This window comes from Hyaena hyaena, unplaced genomic scaffold (genome assembly GCF_003009895.1).
Source record: "Hyaena hyaena isolate Hyena2069 unplaced genomic scaffold, ASM300989v1 scaffold_295, whole genome shotgun sequence".
Taxonomy (NCBI): Eukaryota; Metazoa; Chordata; class Mammalia; order Carnivora; family Hyaenidae; genus Hyaena; species Hyaena hyaena.
Window position 1 is genome coordinate 1,095,631 of NW_024080928.1, and position 26,850 is coordinate 1,122,480.

The 26,850-nt window shown below is 47.7% G+C and overlaps 1 protein-coding gene across 1 annotated transcript in view; it reads right to left on the bottom strand.

Annotated features, from left to right (window-relative positions):
• Positions 1-25,971, bottom strand: part of MAP3K15 (mitogen-activated protein kinase kinase kinase 15) — a 128,724-nt gene extending 102,753 nt beyond the window's left edge. The window contains exons 1-3 of the mRNA XM_039247384.1: positions 25,614-25,971; positions 5,103-5,242; positions 2,441-2,464 (exon numbers count right to left, since the gene is read on the bottom strand). Of these exons, the coding sequence (XP_039103315.1) occupies positions 2,441-2,464; positions 5,103-5,242; positions 25,614-25,971 (522 nt within the window). The remainder of the gene's footprint in view (positions 1-2,440; positions 2,465-5,102; positions 5,243-25,613) is intronic.
• Between the last annotated feature and the right edge of the window lie 879 nt (positions 25,972-26,850).

Sequence of the window (26,850 nt, forward strand, 5' to 3'; positions counted from 1 at the left end):
TTTTTGTGTGTGGGGGGGGAGAGAGCGTGTGTACATGTGTGGGGTAGGGGCAGAGAGAGTGAGGGAGCAAGAGAGAGATAGAGAGAGAGACAGAGAGAGAGAGACAGAGAGAGAGAGAGAATCCCAAGCAGGCTCCGTGCTGTGAGCGCAGAGCCCGCCGAGGGGCTCAATCCCACAAACCGTGAGATCATGACCGGAGCCAAAATCCAGAGTCAGATGCTCAACTGCCTGAGCCCCCAAGGTGCTCCGCAACCTTAACTCTGAGTTTGCCCTACACTTCCCTGCCACCCAGAGTACAAGTACTGTCTCCCTACTTTCCAGAAATGGAAAACATTTGCAAATGACCGTGAACAATACCTCTCAAGGTTTGTTTCCCTTCAACCGTTCCTCTCAGGTGCTATTTTCCACCCTTCCGGCCACCTCTGGTCCTTTATTTTGTTCTCCTGAATGCTCTAAATTTTCACACCCCATGAAGCATGACAACCAGTAGTGAGCACTGAATTCGAAAGTAACAGCAAATACAGCAGAGAGATTAGTTGCCAAATCCTGTAGAGTAAGTTCACCACAAACAAACAAACATACAAATGCATACATACATATACACCCAGGGAGAAGGGTGCCCTGGTGTCATTAGAATTACCAAGAATGTGAAGGAATTCCTGGGTGTTTAGAGGAGAGAGCATGTGCCAGAAAGGAGGGTATTCAGTGGAATGGTAACAGAGGGACACTCCTAAGTCTCTTAGAGAACAAGAATATTTCTAGGCTCCAAAACACTTAATAGTCAGGATGGAAAAAGAGTTTTCTTTGCGCTTTGCCTTAATGTAATTACTGTTTTGAGGAATAACTATTTCTGAGACATTCCTTGCATTGAATCCAAGTTACGTCTTTTCACTTGTGCAACAAATATGGAAACACAGACTCTGAGAATTGCAAGTTATCTATGAGCCAAGCCCAAGAGTTTAACCTTCTCATTTCACTGATGAGGACTCGGAGGATGGGGGCAGGGGTGGCTGCCCAAAGCCCGTCAGAGACCAGGCTGGGCTACCCCTGTGCCTGCCAGCCTCGGGCTCAGGCTCCTCTTACTGGATCCCCCGGCCCCCAGCCCGCCCAAGCTCCATAAAGAAGGTAATTTAAGAAATCGAGATCTAGAAAGCACAAGAAAGACCCCCATAAGTGGAGAGTATCCGTGTGCAAATGGAACAAAATGAAGTGACCCGTCTTTCTATTTATTTTCCCAAGAACCCTAACCCACCCTGATGCCTTAATTTTACACGGCAGCTTATGAAATCCAAGCTCCAGTGGCAGCCACGTAACCTACACTGCATGTTTGGTTTCTAGAACTTCAGCCTCTGGCTTGGAGGAGGAGAGGCGAGGCTTGCACCTGAGAGAGGGAGCTCTGCCTGGGTTCTGAAGAAGACTAAGCCCACAGCTGCGGGGTGGGGCCTGGTGTGGAGGGGGGATGTCGTGCAAAGCTCCCGTTCCCCTAGAAGGGGGCAGCCCTGGGAGAGCCCTAGCTCCTCTGCCCTTCTGTCTGTCCCTGTCCCTTTGGGAATTCCAACCGGTATAGAAAAAGAGGCAGGAGGCCCTTCCTTTCTAGAAGGACCAGTACAAGCAGGCTAAGGTCAAAGGAAAGAAACGAAGGTCACCTCCTCCGTCTAGGTCACAACTGGTCAAAAAACCACTGCGCTACGGGTCTAGGAAGACACACGCTCCGAGGTGCATTCAAGATACGGGGTAACAGCACCACTTCCAAGGACGTGAACTCATTTGAAGGTCTTGAAAGTGGGGATTTCATTACACAATTCAAACCAACATGATGTTGCTGTCACTGCAGGAACTCCGGGTTAGGCCCCGTATTACCTCAGGTATAAGTTCATGTTTCTCTGTTGTTCGGGAAACTTGGGTGGGAAATACGGGAGGTAGTGGCTCCAGTGAAAACAATCTTGGTGGTCCAAGAGACCAACCCAGATCAGAAGAGACAGCCAGACCGTTCCATGCTCAAAGTCCCAGTACACAATGGAGAAGAAGTCCATTTGCCTGACCTTGCCTTCCATCCTTCACCCCGGATGGGAGTGGGCCCTGAGCCAGCAGGCAGCTTGAAGGACAGGGGGTACTAGCCATCCCCCTGAGAGAAACGCCAACAGACACAATCAGAGATCACTTTGTGGGGCACCCGGGTGGCTCAGCCAGTTAAGTGTCTGACTTCGGCATAGGTCATGATCTCATGGTTTCTAAGTTCGAGCCCCGCATTGGGCTCTCTGCTGACAGTGCAGAGCCTGCCTGGGATTCTCTCTCTCCCTTTCTCTCTGTCCCTTACCCACCCACGCTCTATCTCAAAGTAAATAAAACTTAAAAAAAAATTCACTTTGTTATCTGTAGGATTTTCAGGCAAGCATCTTATACATTTACTAGGTTAAAAATCTGAAAATAGAATACTTACTGTGTTTTTCTGGGTCACCATATCCTGAAAAGAAAAAGACAAGATGAATATAGTTTCTAAAACCCCCCACTAATTTTCATAAGCACTACAAGCACTTTGGCCCCCATCACCCAGCACCCACCTCAGAGCAAGAGTTATCATTTGAACCCCCCCTCCTTTCCCTGAGCAAAAAGCTTCAAATAGGGCGAGCCTCAGAGAACTGTAAAATTCATGTTCTAAAGAAAAGAGATCATAACTGGCTGGCTTTGGGAATGACTAAGGAACATTTACAGTTATGAAAATGTCCCCTAGTATGGGGCGCCTGGGTGGCTTAGTCGGTTAAGCGTCCGACTTTCGCTTAGGTCATGATCTCGCGGTTCGTGGGTTCAAGCCCCGCGTTGGGCTCTGTGCTGACTGCCAGCTCGGAGCCTGGAGCCGGTTTCAGTCCGTGACTCCCTCTCTCTCTGACCCTCCCCTGCTCACGCTCTCTCTCTCGCTCGCTCTCTCGCGCGCTCTCTCTCTCTCTCTCCTAGAAATAAATAAAACATTAAAAAAAAAAAAAAAAGAAAAGAAAAAGAAAAAGAAAATGTCCCCTAGTAGTGGCAATGACTTTGTCCCAACACTGTGAGAGTCAGGTCTCGGGCTCTGAGCACCTTGCACCTCGCCTATCCAGGGGACCGTGTCGGGGATGGCAAGGAACCGCCTGGGAAGTACTGCTTCTTGACTCAATCAGTGCCGTCCCCCGCCCCCCTGCACCCCCCGTCAGCCTTTCTGCAGAAGGCGTGTTGCTGGTAGGGTTTCTGCCGCATCACTGTAATCGACTAGGAACCTCCAGATTCAGTGACAGCAATTTTAGTCAGTTAACTTAGCATAATGGTTGTGCAGCCCTTGACCGTGCCATTTACGCACTGTCAGCCAACATTTGCTGAGAAGAGAAAACATAATTAAACAGCTGCCCCATAAAAACAGGTTTTCTATGTTCTGAGATTTCAGTTTTCTGTTGACAAGTGCGGATGGCTTCTTCCAGCGTCAGATATAACACACTACCCATTTCCATTTTAGGAAGTTTTTTTTCCATATTTTTAAAAAATTAACACTTACCTAGGTTATGGGACTTTCCAGAGGAGCCCACTACGGCATAGTTGAGAAAAATCACATATTGCATCGGGAAAAAAAACACTTTCTGATTTCATGTTCCTCATCAAAATATAGCTTAAGAATCTACCCTTCTGTATCTTCTAAGTATTTCCAAGCAAAATTCCCTCAGTGAAAATCAAGATCTAAACATCTGAAGTAATAGCTTAGATCGGCTTATAGTCTTTTGAGAAACTATTTTACAACGCCAAGTACAATAATAAACCAGTTTCTTCTTTCAATGTCTTATGAATGACATCTTGAAACAGCACTGCGCTACAGCTACAGAGAGCACAGCCACGTGAAGCATGTGTGACAGAGAACACATACAGGTTTCACACCTGAAGCAGGCTGTATTTCTACCAGGAAATAACCCCCAATTATTACAGAACCTAGAAAGATCTGGTTAATATTAAATCCCAAGAAACACAAAAATGTTCAACTTTGCCATCAGCAAGTTGTGCTATTTATATACTAGTGGTTTCTAATGCTAAGGGACCAGACATTTAGAAATGGTGTCCGTGACAGCTAACTTTAAGCCACTAGCTCTCACCAGTGGCTGTACTTTGAGAGGTTAAAAAAAAAAAAAAAAATCCCCCAGAGACTGTGATGTAACTGGTCTGGGGTATGACGTGGGGACTGGGATATCTGCAAGTTGTCCGAGTAATTCTCAAGTGCAGTCAAGGTTGAACAGTACTGCTGTCAACAAACTAATCTTTTATTCCCGAAATGATTTCATAGAGATGAAGTTTTTCTGACTCGTATTAAGATATTCAACAATATTAATATTAGCTGAGTTTTACAGTAGCTCACCTTAGACATTCGCATTTTACAAAGAGGAGCATGTCTAAAGTTTTCTTTTTACTTCCAGTATAATTAATGTACAGTGTCTGTCTGATTAGTTTCTGGTGTACAAGGCAGTGATTCACCACTTACACAGGTCCTCTACTCCACGGCCATCTCCCCCTTGTTCCCAATATGACCATTTTTTAAAAAGTACGATTATCCAAAAAAACACTGGTTTCAAATTTGCAAGAATACATTTTTAAAAATCTCAGTAATTACAGAGTTGTGCACAAGACAGACAAGTTTTCAGGTTTCCTCTGCTTTGGATGGTGGGGTGGGGGTAACAGATTGAATACAGATTATATCTATGCTAGAACTTTCTGCCCACTTTGGTAACGGTCATGTGCTGTCTTGTTATTATTCAAGTTGAGAAACTATTTTTTTAATGCATACGTCTGCATCACACTGCCCATTAAAGGACTCCGAGCTGTGTGTTGGCTTCAAGGAAAACGGTTTTTGCCTCCACTTCCCTAATGAGCCCGGAAACGTTCAGGTTGCCTACAAATGCCTCGGTGTAGTGCATACGCTCCCACGGTGGTCAGGAAGTTGTCTGTGTGAGCGAGAACCTGTAGTGGGAAGGAAGCAATTGCACAAGCAAATCTTTGTTTTTCTCCAACCTCCTGCACTACATGTACGTTTCATCTGCACGTATAACGCCATTTTCTCAAAAAGTATTCACAAGAAGATGAACGATACCCTTTACCTTCAATGAAAGAGCAGTGTCGGCGTCGGTGTCATGGTACAGGATCACATTATTGGCCATGTCAAAGCTTTCTCGGACCCCGAGATGGTAAAAGAGCGAAGGCTGTCTGGAGACATCACTCATGTCCACCACGGCGACATCTGTGATGAACAAGGACAGGACATGATGTGGGAGAGGAAGATGATCTGTCCCCTTCATCTACTTCCTGCTGATCGCCAATGGGAACTAATGCACGTGCGCTTGTACCCACGGTCGTAGGTAACGCAGAAAGTGAGGAATGACTGGATGAACGTTACCCCATCAACAGTGGAAGAAAAGCAACAAGATAAACCTCTTTCTTCATCAAAGTGCTTGGGAATGTAGCCTCACATAAAGACTGCTGGGGCGCCTGGGTGGCTCAGTCAGTTAAGCGTCCGACTTTGGCTCAGGTCATGATCTCACAGTTTGTGGGTTCGAGCCCCGCGTCGGGCAACCCGGGACAGAGCATCATCTGCTCTGTGACTCTCACGTGCCTCTTCCAGGTCACCTCCCTCCCTCCTGCAGGAGAACACCTCTGTCCTGACCTCTGGATTTCTCGGCATGTATATTCATATATGAGAAAATATATATGTACACAGATGTATATATGCACAAGAATATTACACACGTGCATGCACAAGCTTGTTATAGGTGGTCATGTATGCATGTATACACATATCACATATGCGTGTGTGTGCACAGTATAACCTATGAACTCCTCAACAGTACATTGTTTCCTTGTGCTGCTCTGTGAACCTGATATACATAGTAGCACACCATGTATGTTCTTGGACTTGCCCTCCGTTGGTGTGACGCCACCACCGGCACGCCCAGCTCTGGCTGATACATTTTCACTTTGGCAGAGCATCCCAGGATAGGAGGAAATGTCTTTATCCAACCCGTGCAAATGCACTTTTTTTTCTTTTTCCGATTTCAAACCGCTGTAATGCACATTCCTCCTGGTTCACACGTCAGCCACCAACGTGGCAATGCAGCTCCGACGCCCCTGGAGTGGTGTCCTACAGAGGCCCATTCCCAACAGTGGACGCCACATCACATCAGTGAGGAATGTGTTTAAATGTGCCTGCTAGTATTGGACGCCATTTCACAACCTGGCATTTCGGCAAGTATAAAAGCTCCAAGTTTGACTGGACCTTCCTTACCCACATGCAGGGATTCTAGAAAGTATGTCCTGCTGTGACGCACAGTAAGTCAGCCAAAGTACGAAGGACACAGAACAGAGGTGACGTGAGTGGGAGCAAAAACGAGAAGGTAGGCGGAAGTCACATGCACACGGGGCACCACTGTGCCTCTGAGCAGGCGGCGTGGGGGGGGCCAGAGGCCAAGCGTCTGCAAGCCCCGGGTGGGCCTTTTACTCTCTCACCGCCGGACGGGCCGCTACGTGCCAGGCGTCGTGCGGAGTGCAAGGGACCCAAGGGTGAACAAGGTCTAATCCCTTTCCTCAAAAAAGTGTCTAATACACTGAGAGTGACAGGCAGACAGTGGTGGTTAGAATCACCGAGAGGAAGGCTAAAGTGAGGGTCACTGTGACAGAGGCAACCCTCCCCAGGAGGCTATTCAACCCACGCTGGGGCAGAGGTCAATCAGGGAAGGCCTGCAGGAAGCGAGGTCATCTGGGATCCAAGGGTCCAGAAGTGTCAGGCAAACTGGGGTGAGGATGAGGTGACGGGAAGGGAAGGAAAGAGTGTTGTAGGAAGAGAAGAAAACCAGTGCAAAGGGCCAGAGGTAAGACTCGGGCTACTGCACACAGTTTCATGAGAAGATGAACCCGGAAGGGTTAATAGGTGCCAGGTGATTAAGGGGTCTGAAGGTCACATGAGGAGGGCTGCACTCTACTTCGATGCAAAAAGAAATCTAAGGTAGGGTGGTTTTGTGGTTTTTACTTTTTATCATGGAAACTTACAAATAAATATGTATACATAAGGTATACATAGACAGAATAGTATAATGAAACCCACATACCCGCTTCACCTCCCTCAACAACTACCAGCTCACAGCCAGCCCTGATTCATCTCTACCGCCACCCACACCACCCGCTTCCACCTTGCTCTGAGGTAAATCCCAGACATCATCCTAGCATCTCATTCCCAAATATTTCAGTACGTGTTGCTGAGAGAGGAGAATGCAAAGGAAAAAAAAGCACTGTGGTATTAACGCCTCACCTCAAAGTTTCAAAAAAGAAAATACTCACGAGCAGTTTTAAACGGGAGCCTATCCTATCCAAATTCACCCTTTTGAGGTGAGGTGAGAATTTCTTGCTGCTCAAGAAAGGACACACATACATGCTGAAGACACACAACCCAGCCTGGTTATTTTATCTCCAAGGGGTACCTGCTCCCCAGAGACAGGTGCTTGGAGCCAAAAAAATCACAGCGCACCTGAGCAAATCAGACATTCTGCTTATAGGATTGTTCCTTGGACTCTATTACCTGCTCCTGCGAAAAAGAACGTGTTGCCTAGTTATGCTATGAAGCAGTGGCAAACGAAGATGCTAATTCCAAGGCCGAGGAGACCGCTCTAATTAGCCAACAGAGGAGAGGAAGCAACCGGAAGACAAAGGAGAGTGCTGGGAAAGGGCGGAAGACAGGAGTGAAGGGCAGCAGCCCCCCAGTTATGCCTGCCGACCATTTCCGGGAGGAAACCCGCAACTTGATGGACTAGCTTGTCACTGAGGAGGGGACGTTTGAATTCAGTGGCACGAGTTCCTTCTTTCCTCTGCCTTCTCAACATTCTGTGTTGGCTTCTGTACACGAGCCTCACCACGGCCACTCAAGCCACCCTCGGTGGCTCCACCAAGGGTTGGGACAGAGACTTTCCAGAACCTGATTCACACAGACCAGACTGGCACTGCTACTCAAAACAGCCCGTAATCCATGTGCAGTAGAAAAACTGGCTCACGCTACCCGAAGTTGACATTTCTGCCTGACAACGGTCACTCGGGCCACTAGACTGAGTTTACTTTCAGGATTCACACCACAATAATATTCAACCAGCTTATTTTTACAACTCCTAAGATACTAATTTTGCAGATTTATAAATACTAAATATGATTAAACACCACACTGGAATTTTTATCATATATGAAGCACCAAGGTTGGTTCCCTCCCCCTCCCCATCCCCCCCCCCCACGGGCCCTGCCAAAGAGACCGTAAGTTCCCTAAAAGCTTCAATCACCACAATAGTCACCCGCTTTGATTTACAGACCAGGTCCACCAACATCTTGGTTTGAACTTCAGAACCACCCTGGTAGCCTAGCAGGGTACGTACTGGCTTTACTTCGCAGATGGGAACGTGAAGCCCCGAGGTTTCCCCAAAGTCAGAGCGAGGGCACGACAGAAACATGAGGTTTCCCAGGCTCCACAGGAGGCCTACTACTTTCCTGACTCCGAAACACAGCCACCAGGGGTCAAACAGCAGATTTATCAGGCTAAGTCTTAGGCAAACAGAGCACTGATAAAAAGAGGTAAAATCCAGACTTTCATTTGCAAATGTAGCCTGCGCTCTGAGCAACCACTGCCTTTCAGTTTCTAATAACAAAGGTCAGCTTCAGGCGAAAGGTCCGCACGGGAAAAACCATTCTCCTGGACCGTGACACCACCGAGGTCCCCTTTCCCTCTTGGTTTAACAAACTGTAAGAGATACATCAACAGGAATTTGCAAAAAAAAAAAAAAAAAAAAAAAAAAGCCAAGGCTCCCCTTAAAATCTACCCTTACCAGGAAAGCGTCTGAATTTAAAATCAAAGTGCCCTTCATACAATTTCAGAATCAATTGCAATCACCTGCGTACATGCTAATATGAAATCAAGACGAATGATGCATGGGATTTTAGTTCATTAAAAACCTCGATACTTATCTTGAACGTTATTTTTGTGAAATGTTTTAGAAGTAGTAAGTGAAACTACAATTTCCTAGCATGGTTTAAAAGCATCTGACTTCCGGGCCGCCTGGGTGGCTTAGTCGGTTAAGCGTCCGACTTTCGCTTAGGTCATGATCTCGCGGTTCATGGGTTCGAGCCCCGCGTCGGGCTCTGTGCTGACTGCCAGCTCAGAGCCTGGAGCCTATTTCAGAGTCTGTGTCTCCCTCTCTCTCTCTGACCCTCCCCTGCTCACGCTCTCTCTCTCTCTCTCTCTCTCTCTCTCTCTCTCCTAGAAATAAATAAAAATATTTAAAAAAAAGAAAAGAAAAAGCATCTGACTTCCAAAGCGGAGCACCTGTCAACAAAATGACATGATGGTAAATGATTTACCGTATGGTAATTCTGTGATTGTACCGGCTCATGCCAGGCTTTACATATATGCCAGGTGATCTGAAATCATGAAGATAAGGAAGATTGGTTGTATCTAAATGAACTAGATTTTAGAATAACTTTATTGCCAAAGACATTTAAAAACCTCTGATTGGACTCAGGGCAACGTTAGTTATCCAAAGCTCCCTAAACACAATAGCGCCCAGGTTTACTGGACAGGAGGCAGATTCTACTTCTGTTTTAAACCCAATTTTCCAATCTCATAAGGAGGAGACAACCTACCAATTCAGTGTCAGGTGAACAAATCCTTACCGAATAAAACATAGGCATGGGATGGGTACCCTCTTTCAACGGGTGGGTCAGAGCGCAGGAGAATGGAGACATCGGTAACCTGTATTTGGCTTCCGATCTTCTGCTTTCCGAGATCTTATTTTTAAAATGACCAAAAAAAGTGGGTGGGGGGGGATCTGTGTGGCTCAATCGGTTAAGTGACTGACTCTTGATTTTGGCTCAGGTCATGATCTCACAGTTTATGGGTTCGAGCCCCGCAATCAGGCTCCGTGGTGTCAGGGGAGCCTGCCTGGGATTCTCTCTACCCTCTCTCTCTGCTCCTCCCCTGCTTGTGTGTGCTCTCTCTCACTCTCAGAATAAAATAAATAAAAATTTAACAAAGGATGACCAAAAAATAAATGTGTGTAACTTTAGGAGTGTGAGATGTGTCCCCTACCAGTTTTTTTTCAAAGAAATACCAAATATAAGCAAACTACGTTGTGAGGTGAATGCGTCACCGGGCTTCATTTGAGACCACTTGCAATGAACTATGGGTAAGAGAGAAGGCAGCATGACTGAAGTCACTGAGTGAGCACACGCTTACGTTGCTCCTCCAGCGATCAAGGACAACAACCGCACACTACGGTGTGCTCGGCGCTTGAAGCCGTGTGTCAGCGTCAACAGCCACGATGGTACGTGTCACAGCTCCCACTCTGGGTGCCCTGGCAGCTTTTAAACATGCCACTTCAACATTTTCATCTTCGTCACCTGAATGTTCTCTGCAGCTTCCTTCAAGCCTTTTATAAAGGGATCTGCTTTGACAGAACGCTCTTGGGCAAACATTTTTTGAGACCTATTTCTTAAAAGTCTTTTCTGACCAGCAGATAATGACTTCCCCCTCTAAAAGGTCTGTGTCATACGTCGCCTTCAAGATGTGTGCAATTTCAGAGATGAGTAGAGCCTGAAGTACCGGTACCACACAGCACGCACCGTGAAGAGGGTACCGCTCAGCTTTTCTGTCAGTGACAAAATTGTAGGAAATGGCCGCTGCCTTCTTTGATTTGGTCTCTAATTGTCTTGCTAAAATGACCACCAGGCAACACCCGTGGCTTTACATCCACTTTAGCGATAACATCCCCCTTTTTCTGGACAAAATCAACTGCTCTTTCGAGATCAACTCCAGGTGCCAGGACTTCTGCCTGACCACAGATTTCACCCATTCTGTGCTCCACGCTTCCTGAGTGCTGTCTACCTCACAGCCTGTGGAGGGGACCCCAGTTCATCTGGCGAGGGTGATGGGAACTCACTGCTGGATGCAGGACCATTTTTCTTTGTCCTTATCCCATCTAAATTCCTCCAACCCCCCCACATACCAATACCCTTGTTCCTAGGTGGTTCTATGAGAATCAATGTCCAGAGTTCCTGGTTTGCACCAAGTAGCCTCACTAGCCACAGACTGTGCAAAAATCACTTAGCAAAGACAAGTATTTTGAATGCTGGATTCTCATTTTCAAGAAAGAGAACACATTATGTATAGGCAACCCATCCAACAAATCTTAAAACCTTAGCCTTGAGAGATCCAAGGACGATCCAAGGGGCATTCTCAGCATCAAAATGGTCTTTGCTTGCAGCTCACAATGAAAATATTTGGAGGGCTGCGCTCGACAGCTATCAAGAACCTTCATATCAACCGTGTACAGTGTCTTGTGTTTGTCTTCCACTGCTTTCGCTCCCAATCTTAACAGTCACACAGAGCATCTCATGGACAGAACTCGTCTGATACAGCAAAGCTGGCCTTGAGGATATTTTTGCTTATTGGTAAGCTGACTGGTAAGATGCAGAGATATTATGTTCTGGTACAAGTTTAAGTTCTGCTTCCAAGTCAGATGGAGTAGATGTTCCAGCTGATCTCTCCCTGAATGCATCTATAAAACCTAGGAGGAATGGATTGAATAGGTATTTAGGAATATGAAAAGCAAGCACGCGGATTGGAGAAGACCCAATTCCAAAGTCTCGCCACAGCAAAAGCAAGCGTCCCATATTCCCCCAGTCTCCCCAGTCCCTTCAGCTGGGATTAAGGCAGGCTGCAACCCCAAAATGGCCCCTAGGTGTGGATGCGGAGAGCACCAGGAGAGCCCTGTAGTTCTGGCTCAGAAAACAGGAGAGGGGACTCCTAATGCTCAGAGACAGTGAAGGCACCTCTCCACTTTTTCCTTTTCTCTGTCGCCTTGCATCCCCAGGACCCTCACAGTCCCACCGTGAGGCCAGCACAGCCAGTGGCAGCGAGGCCAGGTCCAGGTACCTGGACCTCTGAGACGGAGGAATCTTCTGCTCTAACTGAGGCACTGTGGTCCTGGGGGGTGGGTAGCAGTGAACCCCTGCTTTCTTCTCTCTCTGCACTCCTGGCTTCAAACACTGGCAGTGGTGGAAATGTGAGGCTGAGGGGGTTAACGAAAGCCCTGGTCTTCTGGCCACAAGACCGAAAGGGGAGTTCCAGTAAATCACCAAGTACAAAGCTATGCAACGCTGAAAAGGCTTTGAAATCAGAAATGGAACCACAACTGAAACTCAACTTGGCAGCCTCAAGCAACCCGGCCGACCACCTGTTAGAGCAAAAATACCAGCAGGCTCCACAGGATGGACGCAAGGCCTACAATCTCATCATAGGGCTTCAAAAGGCTCAGGGTACAATCCCAAATCACTTGGCATTCAAAGCAGGAAAGCTTCAAACTCACACGGGAGGAGACAATCAATGCACTCCAGTTGACGAGATGACAGACATCAGAATTATCTTACACTGATTTTAAAGCAATTATTATAAAAGTTCTCCAAGAAGTTAAGGGCAGACGCTTATGGAAAGAACAGAAAAAATAGAAAGTCTCAACATAAAGAAAAGAACCAAATGGAAATCTTAGCGATGAAAAATTTAAGAACCAAAATAGAAAACTCACCAGAGGGATTCACTAGCAGAATGGATGTGATGACGGGGGAAGGGGGGGTGGTCAGTGAAATTAGTGATAGTGCAATAGAAATGATCCAATATGAACAACAGAGAGAAAGCTCAAAGTGTTTGCCCATAGAAAGTTCTAGAATTTAAGACACTCTCCCAAAGGCCCATAAACCAATAGGTAAAAAGCACCAGGAAGGATCATGAATAAATAGCTCTCAGAAACAAGGGAAATGTGTTCCACTACACTCAGAATAAGGAAAACACCAGCTAGAACTGAGATACCATCTCTCAACTATCAGATTACCAAGAGCCAAAAGACAGGCAAACTACTTTTGCAGATGTATTTATTCTTTAATGCACAAATGCCAATGATGGGTACCTACTCACAAATACACCTATACATATATTAGATAGCATGTATACAAAATGATCCATTGCAGCTTAGTAGCAAAAATAAATAAATAAATACATATATCCAAGTATCCTTTAAAAAGGGATTGGTAAAATACACAAGATCCATCTACCCAATCATGTACTCTTCAGCTATAAAAAAGAAGAAGGTAGATTCCCATATTCTGATTTGGAAAGTCCTTCAGGCTTGACTGTTAATGGAAAAACACAAGGTGTTATTCGTAATAGTGTATTTGGCCTAATACCTTTTGACTAAGAAAGGAAGAGTAAGAATGTACATTCACATGTGCTTATATTTACACAGCAGAAGTTGTCAAACTTTTTCCTGTAAAGAACCAGACAGTAAATATGTTTGGCTTTGTGGCCTCACGCTCTCCACTGCTGCACAGATGAATGGCCGTGTCCCAATAAAGCTTTATTTGCAAAACGGAGGCAGCCAGCTTGCAGGCGGCAGCATGCTGACAACTGACATAAACACTATAAAGATAAATAAGAAACTAAAAAACAATTAGGGGAAATAGTACAGATGGGATAAAAGAAAATAAATTGGACTTCATCAAGATTTTGTTAAAAAATTGTGCATTAGAGAACAGCACCAAGAAAGTTAAAAGATAAATCACAGAATCAGAGAAAAAATTTGCAAATCACATACCTGACAAGGGATTTGTCTCCAGAACATATGTAGAATTCTTACAACTCAGTAGAAAGAGGACAAATAACTAAAAATAAATGGGCAAAGGATTTGAACAGACATCTCTCTAAAGAAGGTATACAAATGGCCAGCAAACACAAGAAGAAAAGACAGTCAACATCCTTCATGATCAAGGAAATGCACATAAAAAACCACGGCCAGTTACCCTGAAAGCCCACTAGGGCAGCTCTAATAAATAGACAACAGCCAGTACTAATGTGGATTTGGTGTGACCGCAACGCTCGCACACTGCTGGTGAGGAGTAGCTTTTGCAAAACAGTTTGTTTGAAAAGTAGTTCCTCAAAACGTTAAATATAAGGTGGATATAACCCAAGAGCCCACTGATGGATAAATGGATAAAATACGGTATATCCCTACAATGGAATATTATTCAACCTGAAAAAGGAAATCCCGACACAGGCTACAACATGGATGAACCTTGAAGGCATGACGCTAAATGAAATAAGCCAGTCCCAGAGAACAAATACTGTGCAGGGTTCCACTTACAAAAGGTGTCCACAGTAGTCAAGTCATACAGAGAGCAGGGTGGTGGCTGCCAGGAGTGGAGGGGAGGGGGAGACTGGGAGTTACTTAATGGGTGCAATTTCCATTTTACAAGATGGAAAGATTCTGGAGATTGGGTGCACTACACGGTGAATGTACTAAATACTACTGAATTGCATGTTGCAAATGGCTAAGACAGTACATTTTCTATTATGTGGCTTTTTAGCACAAAAATTTTTTTTTCAATATTTATTGTTTAGAGAGAGAGCGTACACAAGTGGGTTCCATGCTGACAGCAGTGAGCCCAATGCAGGGCTCGAACCCACAAACCAAGAGATCATGACCCGAGCTCAGTCACCCAGGTGCCCCTCACAATCAATGTATTTATTTTTAAAGAAGATTAAATATAGAGTTACCATATGACCCAGAAATCCCACTCCTGGGTACACATTCAAGAGAAATGCAAACAAATGTGCATGCAAAAAGTTGTAGCATTATTCACAATAGCCAAAATTAGAAACAAGTCCAATATCCATCGGGTAGATAAAAATCAACGTGGTCTATCCAACAGAATTTCATGCAGCAACAACCAAGGAATGAAGTATAGCTACGAGCCACAACATGGATGAATTGTGGACGCGTGGTAAGTGCAAAGAAGCCAGCCACAGAAGACCTCATTGTACACAATGCCATCTATATGAATAAGCAAATTGAGAGAGGCAGAAAGTAACGGCTGCTGGGGGCGGGGCTGGGTGGCTCAAGTGGGTAATGATTGCTAATGGGTCCAGGGTTCTTTACTGGGTGCAAAGTGGCTTGAAATCTGAATGTGGCGATGGCTGCATGATTGCATGCATACACCAAACACCACCGCACTGGACACTTGCAGCGGATGAAGTGCTTTTCAAAAGAGCCTTTTTTTTTTTTTTTTTTTTTAAGTAGAATATTCTTAGCAGCAGCACCGTTCCTAATTGTCACAGACTGGAAACTACTCAGATGTTCAACAGCAGAAAACATACACCGCAGGATATTCTTACAAGGAAATACTACATAGAAATGAAAATGAATTATTGCTGTGTTAACAATAGGAATTCCACAAACATAATGGTGAATGAAAGGAGCCAGACACTAAAAGGAAATCGTATTATTCCATGTATGAAGAGAGAGAGAAGCAAAGCAAAAAATAAACTCTTAGCTACAGAGAACACACTGATGGTTACCAGGGGAAGGGGGCGGGGGCAGGGTCAATGGATGATGGGGACTAAGAAGGGCACTCGTGAGCAGCGCGGCTTACATGGAAGTGTTTAATCACTATCCTGCACACCTGAAACTAACATTGCACTGCATGTTAACTACACTGAAATGAAAATTAAAACTTTCCAAAGAAGAAAGTACAGAAACAGGCAAAACTAACGTACGCTGAGACGCCAGGCCGGTCGTTGCTCTCGGCCAGGCTGGAAAACGGAAGCGAGCTCACACTGGGGGGGGGGGGGGGGGGGGGGGGGGGGGGGGGGGGGGGGGGTGTACTGGCGTTCACTTTTTTGATCCCAGAGCGGAATTACACGGCACAGTACATGCTTATGAAAGCTCGCAGAGCAGTACATGTAAGAATGTGCCCTTTTCTATATATATATTTTTACCTGAATAAAAAGAAAAAATAAAAAACCTATCAAAGCAGGGTTTTGTGCCTTTTCCTCACTTCCATTCTTCAGCACAGAACCAGGAATGGAGTTAGGATTCAATCTCCAAGGTTAAAACTTCGGGAAAAAAAATTGTTTTCCCCAATTGCAGGAGTATAAAGTGACCTCATTATGTAATGATTGTCCAAAGGGTTTGATCCCTAAGTCTTTACGACTCCACAAAGCAGATTTCCTTCCACAGTCAGGTTCTGGTCTATCTACTGGCAGGAGGAAGGGAAGGCACAGGGGACTGACATTTGTTGAGCATTTCCTAAACTAAGTTCACAGCACTAAGCTTGAATCTCTACTTAGTAGAGATTTTCTTTTTAATGAGGCTCAGAGATGTTAAGTAAGTTATCCAAGGTCACACAGCCAATAAATGACAGGGCAAAAATAGAAACCTGATCTGCAAAGCCAACTTTTTTCCCCTCTGCCACTTGTATTAACAAGGACAGCGGGACACAATGATGGAACACATTGGTAAAGTCTTGTCACGGATCTGTTTGGGTGGTCTTTATTCCAGAAAGCAGAAAGGCAACCTACCTGACGGATCACCTGCACTTCCCACACTTTCCTGGACAGTGAGGTGAAAGGGAGGCAGCCATGGTTCCGGGAAGTAGACTCAAAGTGCCTAGAAAATTCATCCGGGGCAAGACCCTTCTCTCAGGTGCTTGAGACAAGGTGTCAGGCGTGGTCTATCACAAGTCACTTCCTTTGAGATCAGTCACAGACGTCAGTGTAAAAGCTACAACTGTGAAGCGTGCAGAAGAACACACCAAAGTGTATGTGTATAACCGCAACCACGAGGGGGGAGGCAACGATTTCGCAGAGAGGGCACAGAAGGCAGCCTCGATGGGGAAAGCACCTCAGTGAGACTCCATCAGAACGAAAATTCTCTGCTCATCACAAGCCCCGAGTAGATGAATAAGCAAACCGTAGGCTGGGAGCAAATGTTCCCAAAATATACTTCCGACAAAGCACTTGAATCCAGCCTATATAAAGAAGGCTTCTAATTCAATAAGAAGACGACAGCCCGATCAAATGGATAAATGGTCAACAGACGCCTCACAGAGGAAGCTGTCTGCGTGGCCAAAAAGCACATAAAAAGGTGCTCGACATCATTAACCATCCAGGAAAGGGGACTTAAAACCATCATGAGAACACACTATACCCCTGCGAGCAAGGCCGAAGTTGAAAAGCTCCATCATACAAAGCGTCGGCGAGGACGTTAAGCCACTCGAACTCGTGTGCAGCGGTGCCGGAACATCAAACAGTACGGTCAGCTGGGAGTCAGGCACAGCAGGGCCTGACACAGTTTCACATACACCTACCCTTGGATCCCGCCATTCCGATGTGGGGTATTTACCCGAGAGGAATGAAAACATTCACCCACAAAAAAGACTGATGCACCAACGTTCAGAGCTGTTTTATTTTAATAGCCCCAAAGTGGAACAACCCACACGCCCTTCAACAGGAGACTGACTAAACCAACTGTGGTATACGCATCCAATCCAAGTGCAGTACGCACGAATAAGGAGCAAACGATGGCGGGGGGCGCCTGGGTGGCTTAGTCGGTTAAGCGTCCGACTTTCGCTTAGATCATGATCTCGCGGTTCGTGGGTTCGAGCCCCGCGTCGGTCTCTGTGCTGACTGCCAGCTCAGAGCCTGGAGCCTGTTTCAGAGTCTGTATCTCCCTCTCTCTCCGACCCTCACCTGCTCACACTGTCTCTCTCTCTCCTAGAAATAAATAAAAATATTAAAAACAAAACAAAAAAAAAGAAGCAAACGATAGGTACACGCAATGGTGAGGGTCAATCTCAAAAACATCCTGCTGAGCCAAGCAAGCCAGACACTGAAGAGCATGCACTGCATGAGGCCATTTATATAGAACCCTAAAAAAGGCCAATCTACCCGGTAGTGACAGCACCTCAGTCCCTCCCTGGTGGCAGGAATGGGAGGAGAGAGGGTCGAATGAGCAGGAGGGGGACATGAGGGAACTTTCTGGACAGATGGAAATTCTACTGTGATAGGGTCTGTTTACAGGGATTTAGTCAGTGGAGATTTGTGCACTTGGATGCATATACACTGCATGTTAAAAATGTACAAGAGTGGGGCGCCTGGGGGGCTCAGTCAGTTAAACGTCCGACTTCAGCTCAGGTCACAATCTCATGGATGGGGAGTTCGAGCCCCAGGGTAGGCTCTATGCTGGCAGCTCAGAGCCTGGAGCCTGCTTCACGTTCTGTGTGTTTCCCTCTCTCTCTGCCCCTCCCCTGCTCATGCGACCCCCCCTTAAAAAAAACTTTAGAAAAAGAAAAAATGTATAAGAGTAGGGGCGCCTGGGTGGTTCAGTTGGTGAAGCGTCTGACTTCGGCTCAGGTCATGATCTCACAGTTTGTGAGTTCGCGCCCCCAGTCAGGCTCTCTGCTGTCAGCACAGAGTGTGCTTCAGATCCTCCCTCTCCCCCCCCCCCCCCGTTCCCCCCCTCCCGCTCATGCTTGCATGCTCTCTCTCTGTCGCTTTCTCAAAAATAAACATTTTTTAAAACAGTTTGAGTGTAATAATCAAGTGTGGAGCGGGGCGGGGGGGGGCTACGTCAAGAACAAATAAAGATGGTAGAAAGTTAATCACTGTGGAAACTGGTAACGTATATGCTTGAAATTTTCCATAGTAAAAATTTAAGAAAAAATTCATCTCCATCTAATGCGCCTCCTCTCTCCTACCTCCCCACCCCTGTCAATTCGGCCTGGAGCCCGGGCTGCTTCCCAAAGACCCGGATTCTCCAGTGAACTCTGCTTTCTGCCGAGGCCCACAGCTCGGCTCCTTCCTGCGCCGCACCTCCTTCCACCCATCAAGCCCCAACAACCACGGGGCATTTTGGCCAAGCCCTGCCACTCCCAACGGCCCAAAGGCCAGAAGGTATGGGGGGTGGGGGTGGGGGTTGGAAACCAGAAGTTTTCCAGCAGGCTCGGCAGGAGTTCACCCCGCCCCCCGCCCCCCCAGAGGTTATGCGACCAGGATTTAAACAGCTCCTATCTCAAAGCCTAATACGCAGAGTCTTGGAACAATAGTTTACGGCTTGCATTCCAAAAATATGTCTGTAAGCTGGCTGCTGCGAACCCAAATCACTTTCGCCCCAATAACAGGGGCATAGCAGCACAGCAGGCCGGCCCACGAGTATTTATCGACCCTAAACACACTCAAGGCCCAATCAGCACAGCCGCAAGGAAATGCTGCAGGTCCAACCTTCTTTCACTCAGCCCACATGACTAAGCATGGAGGAAAGTTCCAGGTTCAATGCTGAGTCAGTAGCAGTGACAGCAGCTAGAAAGGAAGGAGGCCCTGGGAACGGTCCCCAAGGGCAAGCCAGCGGCCAGGTCCAGCCGAGGTCCACCCAGGCACTCACACAGCCTTGTCCTTGCGAGTAAAGCTGCTGTGGCCTGGACGAGCCATGTCACAGTCTCCAGCAGGAAGAAAGGAGGCCTCTGAGTGATAACCCCATCATGAATCTCCCACTGAACTCATTTGATATAAAAGCATTTATATTATAAAAAAAAATATACAGTGTAGAAAATGTGGACAAATAAAAACAACTGGTATTCCCAGAACATAATTCAAACCACTGTTTCCATTCCGGTGTCACCAGGGTGAGTGGTTCTGGTCTCTTCTATTTGATATGTACCACTCAGGAGAAAGGTCCAGATCCAGACATGTGTCATTAGGATGTATCTTGTTTCCTAGTGAAAAATCACAGACAATCACAGATTGCACTGTATCTCTGCCTGGCCACCATATTCAACATGGCTTCTACAGGAAACCGCATTCTGATTTCCTTTTGAGGGTACTAAACAAGGTTTGCTTCATCTCAACAGGAGAAACCAAGTGTCATGCGTGTCCACTGAGAGTTATTCTAAAAAAGAGCTAGAGAGCGATTTCTAGGAAGCAATCCAAGAGTAACAAAGAAAACCGCATCCGGCTGCCTATCAGTAAAGAGTTCAAGGACTCGCAGAAGAGCAATCTTTAAATCAGTATTTAGTTGCAACTGTGTTACCCGCTAGGAACGAAAACCTCGGTGTGCTCAAAGCTGGCGGAGAAGATACGGGTGAGGAGTCTGTCAAGGTTTCCCTGAAGAACTGAATGTGAAGGCTGAGGACGTTTTGTACAGAGCAAGATTGCAGGGTGGTGGCGGGTGCCAGGACACAGTGGCGTCCAAGCAGATGACAGGAAGTGGAACGCACCAAGACTGACCCGAGCTTAAGAGACGAGGGACAAAGGTGTTAACAGCACCCTGGACCAAAGAAGATAATGCCTGTACCAAGGTAGCAGGGGCACACAGAGTGAAATCCAGCAGACTGGAGAGCTATTCTGGAAGCAACAGGCTGGATACGTCAATGACTGGGAAGGTGGGGTCAGGACTGACTCCCAGGTTGATGATTTCACTCATCAATGTTTACTTAAGAGAAGGCAACAGTTTAAGGAACTATTGCCCTTAAATTCTGCCGGAAATAGACTTGGCCAGTCTCCTGACCAGGCAGACATGCCATGTAAAGTACACATTCTACAACCATTAAACCTGTGCCTGCCTTCCTTAGAACCTTCTGCATTTTCCACAGTGATGAGGAGAGCATGCATCTAATTACAAGCAGTCCTAAGGCATTTTTAAGGCTCTCTCTTGTGTAGAAGCCAATACACCTGTGGCCGAAGTCCGTGAAAGCTAGTGGAGGGGCGCATTCGGGCACTTCTAGCAGAAGGCGCGGCAAACTGGGTTGGTCGGGGTAACCCAAGCTAGGCTGCCACAAGAGACAGTTCCCACCTTGAACACATGACCTTCGAGTCTGCCGTAACAGAGGCCGAGACAGATGGAGGTGGCACACTAACTTCTCTTTCGAAGTCATCTGTGCTGATGCTGCTCATGTTTCACAGGCCAGCACTCATCACAAGGCCCCAAGCTAACTGCAAGGGAGATGTGTGTGGATTGTGGTTGTGGAAGGACACACAGAAGCTTGGGGGGCACGGTCTTTATCATCAGCTGACAAAGAATCCGCAAGTAACATCACCCACGGAGAGGCCAGACGTAACCCATGCCAAGGCAGCCGAAAGAACTAGAGGGGCCTTACGTTAAACCATTACATATCCTCTCTTGGCAGAAAGCACAATATTACCATCAGCCTAAAAAATAACAGAATCACGGGGCGCCTGGGTGGCTCAGTTGGTTAAGCGTTCGACTTCAGCTCAGGTCATGATCTCACGGTCTGTGGGTTCAAGCCCCGCCTCGGGCTCTGTGCCGACAGCCAGCTCAGAGCCTGGAGACTGTTTTGGATTCTGTGTCTCCCTCTCTCTCTGACCCTCCCCTGCTCACGCTGTCTCTCTCTCTCCCAGAAATAAGTAAAAAACATTGAAAATTTTTTAAAAAAATAACAGAATCACTATGTTATCATTTATTACAAAAGGAAAAAATAACCTGGACTCCAAAACCAGTGAAACCAAGGAAAAAGGCTAGACTGTGTCCCCCCATCACTGGTATTAACCTGATGGTCCAAGCACCTCAATTCTATTTTCTTCACTCACAGCAGCACAGCGTGGGGCCCCACGATTAGGAACAGGGACGATCCATTCCTTGAGGTGATACGTGGCCAGACTTCCTTTTGGAAAGGCGTACCTCAGAGACAGCTTCCCAGCAGTTGGGCTGGATTTTCATAACCAAGTCGCACTCTTACCACGGCAACAAACACCCCCCCCCCACCCACACCAGATCTCAGTAGCCTTAGTGGCCTGACCAAATAACAGCTTCTCTCTTGCTTATGCGAACTTGGAAGTACACATTCCAGCTCCAAGAGTGATCCTTCAAAGAGTGGTTCGGGGATCCAGGGGCCTTCCATTGTGTGCCACTGCCATCGTATACACTGAGCCTCTAAGGTCCCCAGGGGACCACAGGAAGGGGTTGACAAAGTATGGGAAGGACTACTCGCTATGCTAACCTGTGGGCCCAGAAGTGACAGACACCACTCATAATTCCATTTCACTGGCCGGAATGAGCTGTACATCCCACCAAGGCTCAAAGGGCTGGAAAACGTAGCCCCACTTCCCAGCAACAACCAGGAGCATGAACCGTGGTAACTGAGCAATCTCTGCCACAAACCCTTCAAATGACTCTGTACGAGCCAGCCAGAGAAGGGGTGGCATCAGGATAGAGCAAAGCCAACCAGCTCATCTGGAGACTGTAGCCTTGGCCTTGGCCTTCTGAATCGATGTTCAGGAAGTGCAAGGATTTCTTGCTGTAGGTGGTAATAGCTCACAATGTATAAAGTCACCAAGAAAGTAACGGAAGAAAAAACGGTCAGAAGCAGGGCCTGTGGGGCAGGAAAGTGGCATCTAAATGACGTTCAAACAGGAGCCAAGTTAGGCAGAGCCAAACCGAACAGCAGTGGGAAGAGAACTTGCAGCCCCGGGCAGGCTCGATCAAAGGGGCTGTTGCCATGCGAGCAGTTGCTAGCTAACTCACTGCTCGTTAACCACCAAGTTCACCTGGAGAGTAAACCTCCATCAATAATACGGTTCGTTCCTAGGAGATGAACGCATTGTATTCGACTGAACCAGATATCAGTTTAAGATCAGATACCACGGTAAGCAGATTCAACTACAGAGTCCGGGAGAATAGACTTTCCATGTCAGAATGTGCGGGGAAAGCAGGAGACAGAGTTACCCCGATTTCCTTCTTGAACAAACCCTTGGTTTCTAATAAGCTCACAAGCATGGAGAACCTCTCTGAGGGAGACACAGCACGCACCTGAGGAGGAGAAAAGGCGCTCCACGTAAATACAGTCCGCACACACACAGTAAGTGACCTAACGTCACACCTACGAATTCAGTTCAAGGAGATAAACGGGCACTTAAAAGGAGCTTAATCATTAGCCTTAAAAGACACTCTGATACGTGCTAAAGCACAGAGGAACCTTGAAGATATTATGCTAAGTGAAATAAACCAGACACAAAAAGACAAATACTGTGTGATTCCAGTTCTATGAAATCTCTAGAAGAGGCCAATTCACAGAGACAGAAAGTCGAACGGTGGTTACCAGGAGCTAGGAGGCGTGGGGGAGGATAGGTTGCTATTTAAGGGGAGCAGAGTTTTTGTTTGAGCTGGTCCAAAAGATCTCTGTGGACCGTTGCCTAAGAGCGTGAACGTACTTAATGCCAATGAAATGCACACTTAAAAATGGTTATTAAGTGGCAAAGTTTACGTTACATAGATCTTATTATTTGTTTTTTACAGTACTCGTGGCCATGGCGGTGTTTTTCACCACAGCATCACCTGTCCTTGCCTGGGGCGAAGGCCTGCCTGGGGCTCCCTCACATCCCAGCAAATCACCCAGGCACTGGTGACCTGGAGCCTCCGATCCAGACCCACACGGGACCACACCAAACCACACGAGAAGTACGAAAACACGATCCAACCCGGCTTCGCCTTGCTATGGGAACAAGAGACAGGAAGTGCTCACACTTCACACCTACCGGCCTCCCTAAAATACATCTGGGACAGCTCCATAGGTCCCCTCCCGCCCCCAAACATTTTTCTAGAACAGCGCTGTCCAACGGGACCTCCTGTGATGAGGAAAATGCTCTCTTCACGGTGTCTCTTCACGGTTGAGCACTTGAAATACACCTGGTATAAACAAGGATCTGACTTTTGCTGCATTTAAACTCATTTAAATGTATACTGCCACCTGTGGCTAGTGGCTACACGTTGGGCACCGTGCTTTTAGAGCTTTTACAAAGACACCAAAGTGACAGGTTTGTGTGGTTTTTGGTGGCGATGTCAAAAAGTCTGAGTGGTAGAGATAAGGAAGCCAGGAGAGGTGAGTGAGGGGGTTGTCTGTTTAATCCAAAACCCACTTACTATAGTTACATACATCCTTTGTTAAACCTATAAAAAGAATTTATTGCTGTACATATTTATATATGTTACATTTATGTAACTTATAAGTTACATTGATGTACTGAGAAAGGATTTAGTCAACAGCAAGCCAAGGCTGGGGTACCCAGGTGGCTCAGTCAGTTGGGCGTCTGATTCTTCTTTTCAGCTCAGGTCATGACGTCACGGTTTTAAGACCGAGTCCTGCGTCCGAGTCTGTGCTGACATCTCGGAGCCTGCTTGGTTTTCTCGCTCTCTCTGCTACTCCCCCACCTCATGCTGTCTTTGTCTCTCTCAAAATAAATAAAGTTAAAAAAAAAAAAAAAAGACGAAGCCAAGGTCAACCAAAGGAGGTACATGATGCAGAAAATTCTAGGCAATCTGGACCCAGACCAAGAAAAGGCGATGTGCCTGTTGTACAGCTCTGGAACTGAAAGCCCAAGATTTCTGCCTTAACTTTCACACCCAACCAGAGAGGGGTCCTGCTGGTAGACGAAGGCTTGTCACAGACACACACACCCTCCACCCTAGCGGAATAGAGCCGCTGCACACCCATCTTCAGAGCTGGCACCGGGAGGCTACGGTTGGGCAGAATGGCTGAAGGAACACTGAACCTTTCAGACAAGAGTCTTGTTCAAACTCCAATTTCGGAGCAGAATGAATAGCAGTCAAGAAAACGGAGTGATTCTGGGTGAAGTGGGCTCCCCAACGTTTCTAAAAAGCCGCTGTGCTCAAGAGTACACTCTGAGCGGTCAGAAACGTCAAGAGAGTGTTGTCAACGGGCTCAGTAGCCGCTTTATTTGAACAAGCCTGACACCCCGCCCCTGTTCCAGGCCCGGAGGATCTGCTCTGCGGAAAACAGGTCCCTGTTGCCTCCGGCAGAGGACAGACGGCACCGCGCTTGGCTTACCGCTTCAGCGTGGTGCATCCAGTGTCTTAAAGAAATTCTCCCTGCACCTTCTCACATGCTTAATTTAGGCGTAGGGGAGGCGCCGTGACCACCTTTTGATCAGTCAAGAAGCCAAGGCACAAGGACTCCCAGGTAATGACTGCACCATAGCCAAGGGTTTTTAATGTCACCCCAGTGCTTATTACACGGAGCTCAAAGATCTGGAGTCTCATTCCAGCAACGGAGGAGACCCTGAGCCCCCAAATGCTTGTGCATTGTGGGATAAGATATAACCCGTTACACACGTGGTAGAGCACAGCCCCACTGTCAAAGTGTGTTTGGGGGGCAGGAATTAAGAGTACTGAAAAGAACCCCGGGGCATTTCTAAGGGCCCCTCTCCCTACGCATACACACACACAAACAACTGTAACACACGGATTCCCACTCCCCGCTGCCAAATGGAATCAGCCGGGGAAAGCATTAAAAACCACCGAGGCTTCAGATTCTGGTATTCGTCTGGGGCACCATCTGGGCATGGGGAGTTTTAAAAGTTCCCCAGGTGATTCTAATATGTGGCTAGGGTTGGGGGCCCACTCAGTGCTATAAGGACATGGCCGGAGCGAGGAACTAAAAGCCAGATAACAGGTGGAGCGGAGGGCTCCGCGTCATTTAGGTTATGGGCTGTTGGTTGGGTCAACGGATACCTAAGGAGCCCGTAAAAAATAACAAGGCTAAATGCCAGTCGCTTCTGTTTTCCTGTCTGTAAAAAGGTATAAGGCTACCTACTCTCCCCTCCCGAAAGACAGGGCAGGCTGGCGTCTAAGTTAGGGGAAGGTTGGCTGGCCGGGGTGGCCGGGGCCATGGCGTGTGCCTTGGGAAGAAAAGCAGGCGGCGTTGGGGAAGGACGGAGGGGGCATCTGCCTCACCTGCATCGTAGAAGGCGTCGAGCACAGCCGTCTCCCCGAAGTCAAGCTCTCCGAACGGTACAGAGGTGAAGTGGGCGCCCTCGGCCTCGCAGGCCCGCAGCAAGCACTGCCGCGCCCCCGCCTCCTGGCCGCCCGCCGCGCCGCCCTGGGAGCTCTCGCTGCGCACGTACACTGTCCGCAGAGCCCGCCGCGGCGCGGCCCCGTCCTCGCCACCGCTGCCGCTCCCAGCGCCCTCGGCCGCCCCGTCGGGCTCCGCCGCCTCCGCCATGCCCTCGGCCCCCGGCGGCAGCGGGCACTGTGGTGACTCAGCCGCCGCCCCAAACGCCCCAGCCGGGGGAGTCCCGCCGCGGCTCTCCATGGGGCCGCCCTGATTGCCTCTCCTTGGTCCCACCTCCGCGCGTGCGGCTAGGGGGCCCGCAAGCAGTCCCGGCACCTGTTCCTGGGGGCGCGGGGCGGGAACCGGAAGAGCCCGCACGCGCCCGCGGCCCCGCGGCTGGCAGGTGAATGCAAGGCCCCGGGGCTGCAGACGGAAGCTCCAGCCTCGCAGCCCCCAGGCGCCCTTTGAAGGCTGGGGAGAGGGAGGCGGGGGCGTGGGACGTCAGGACGAGCGGAGGGCGGAGGGGGTGGCTCTGGGAAGAGCGGCGGGGCAGGAGCTGGCAGGGCGCCCCCAGCCGCCTCCCCCGGGCAGCGCCCCGAGGAGGGCCGACTCGTCAATTTCAGGCTTCGGTTGTTGCCGTCCCTCCAGGCTGACGGACCTTAGGAGTCCCATTTTTGTTTCCCTCAAAACGATTTGAAGCTTTTCAAGCAGAGCAAAAACTCTTTCAAAGCGCTGGTTGGAGGTAAATATTCAATTTCAAACTGAACACAGAGGTACTTTTAACTCAGAATTGAGATGAGAAGATGGTTATTTAAAACGCCTCTGACTTTGAAAGATAAATAAATGTCTCCATTTTGTACTCATTGTTTCCACTTGCGAAGGGCATGACAAAAAATTGCCCAGTTGCCAAGAGCATGACAAAAAATTGTTTATTTTTTATTTTTGAGAGAGAGAGAGAGAGAGACAGAATCTGAAGCCGGCTCCAGGCTCTGAGCTGTCAAAACAAAGCCCAATGAGGGTCTTTCTCACTCACTCACCCCAAGATTATGACCTGAGCCGAAGTGGGAGGGTTAACTGATTGAGCCACCATGGCCCTCCCAAGCCCAGTCCTGCAGGCCTGCTCCTCCTTTCACCGTGACC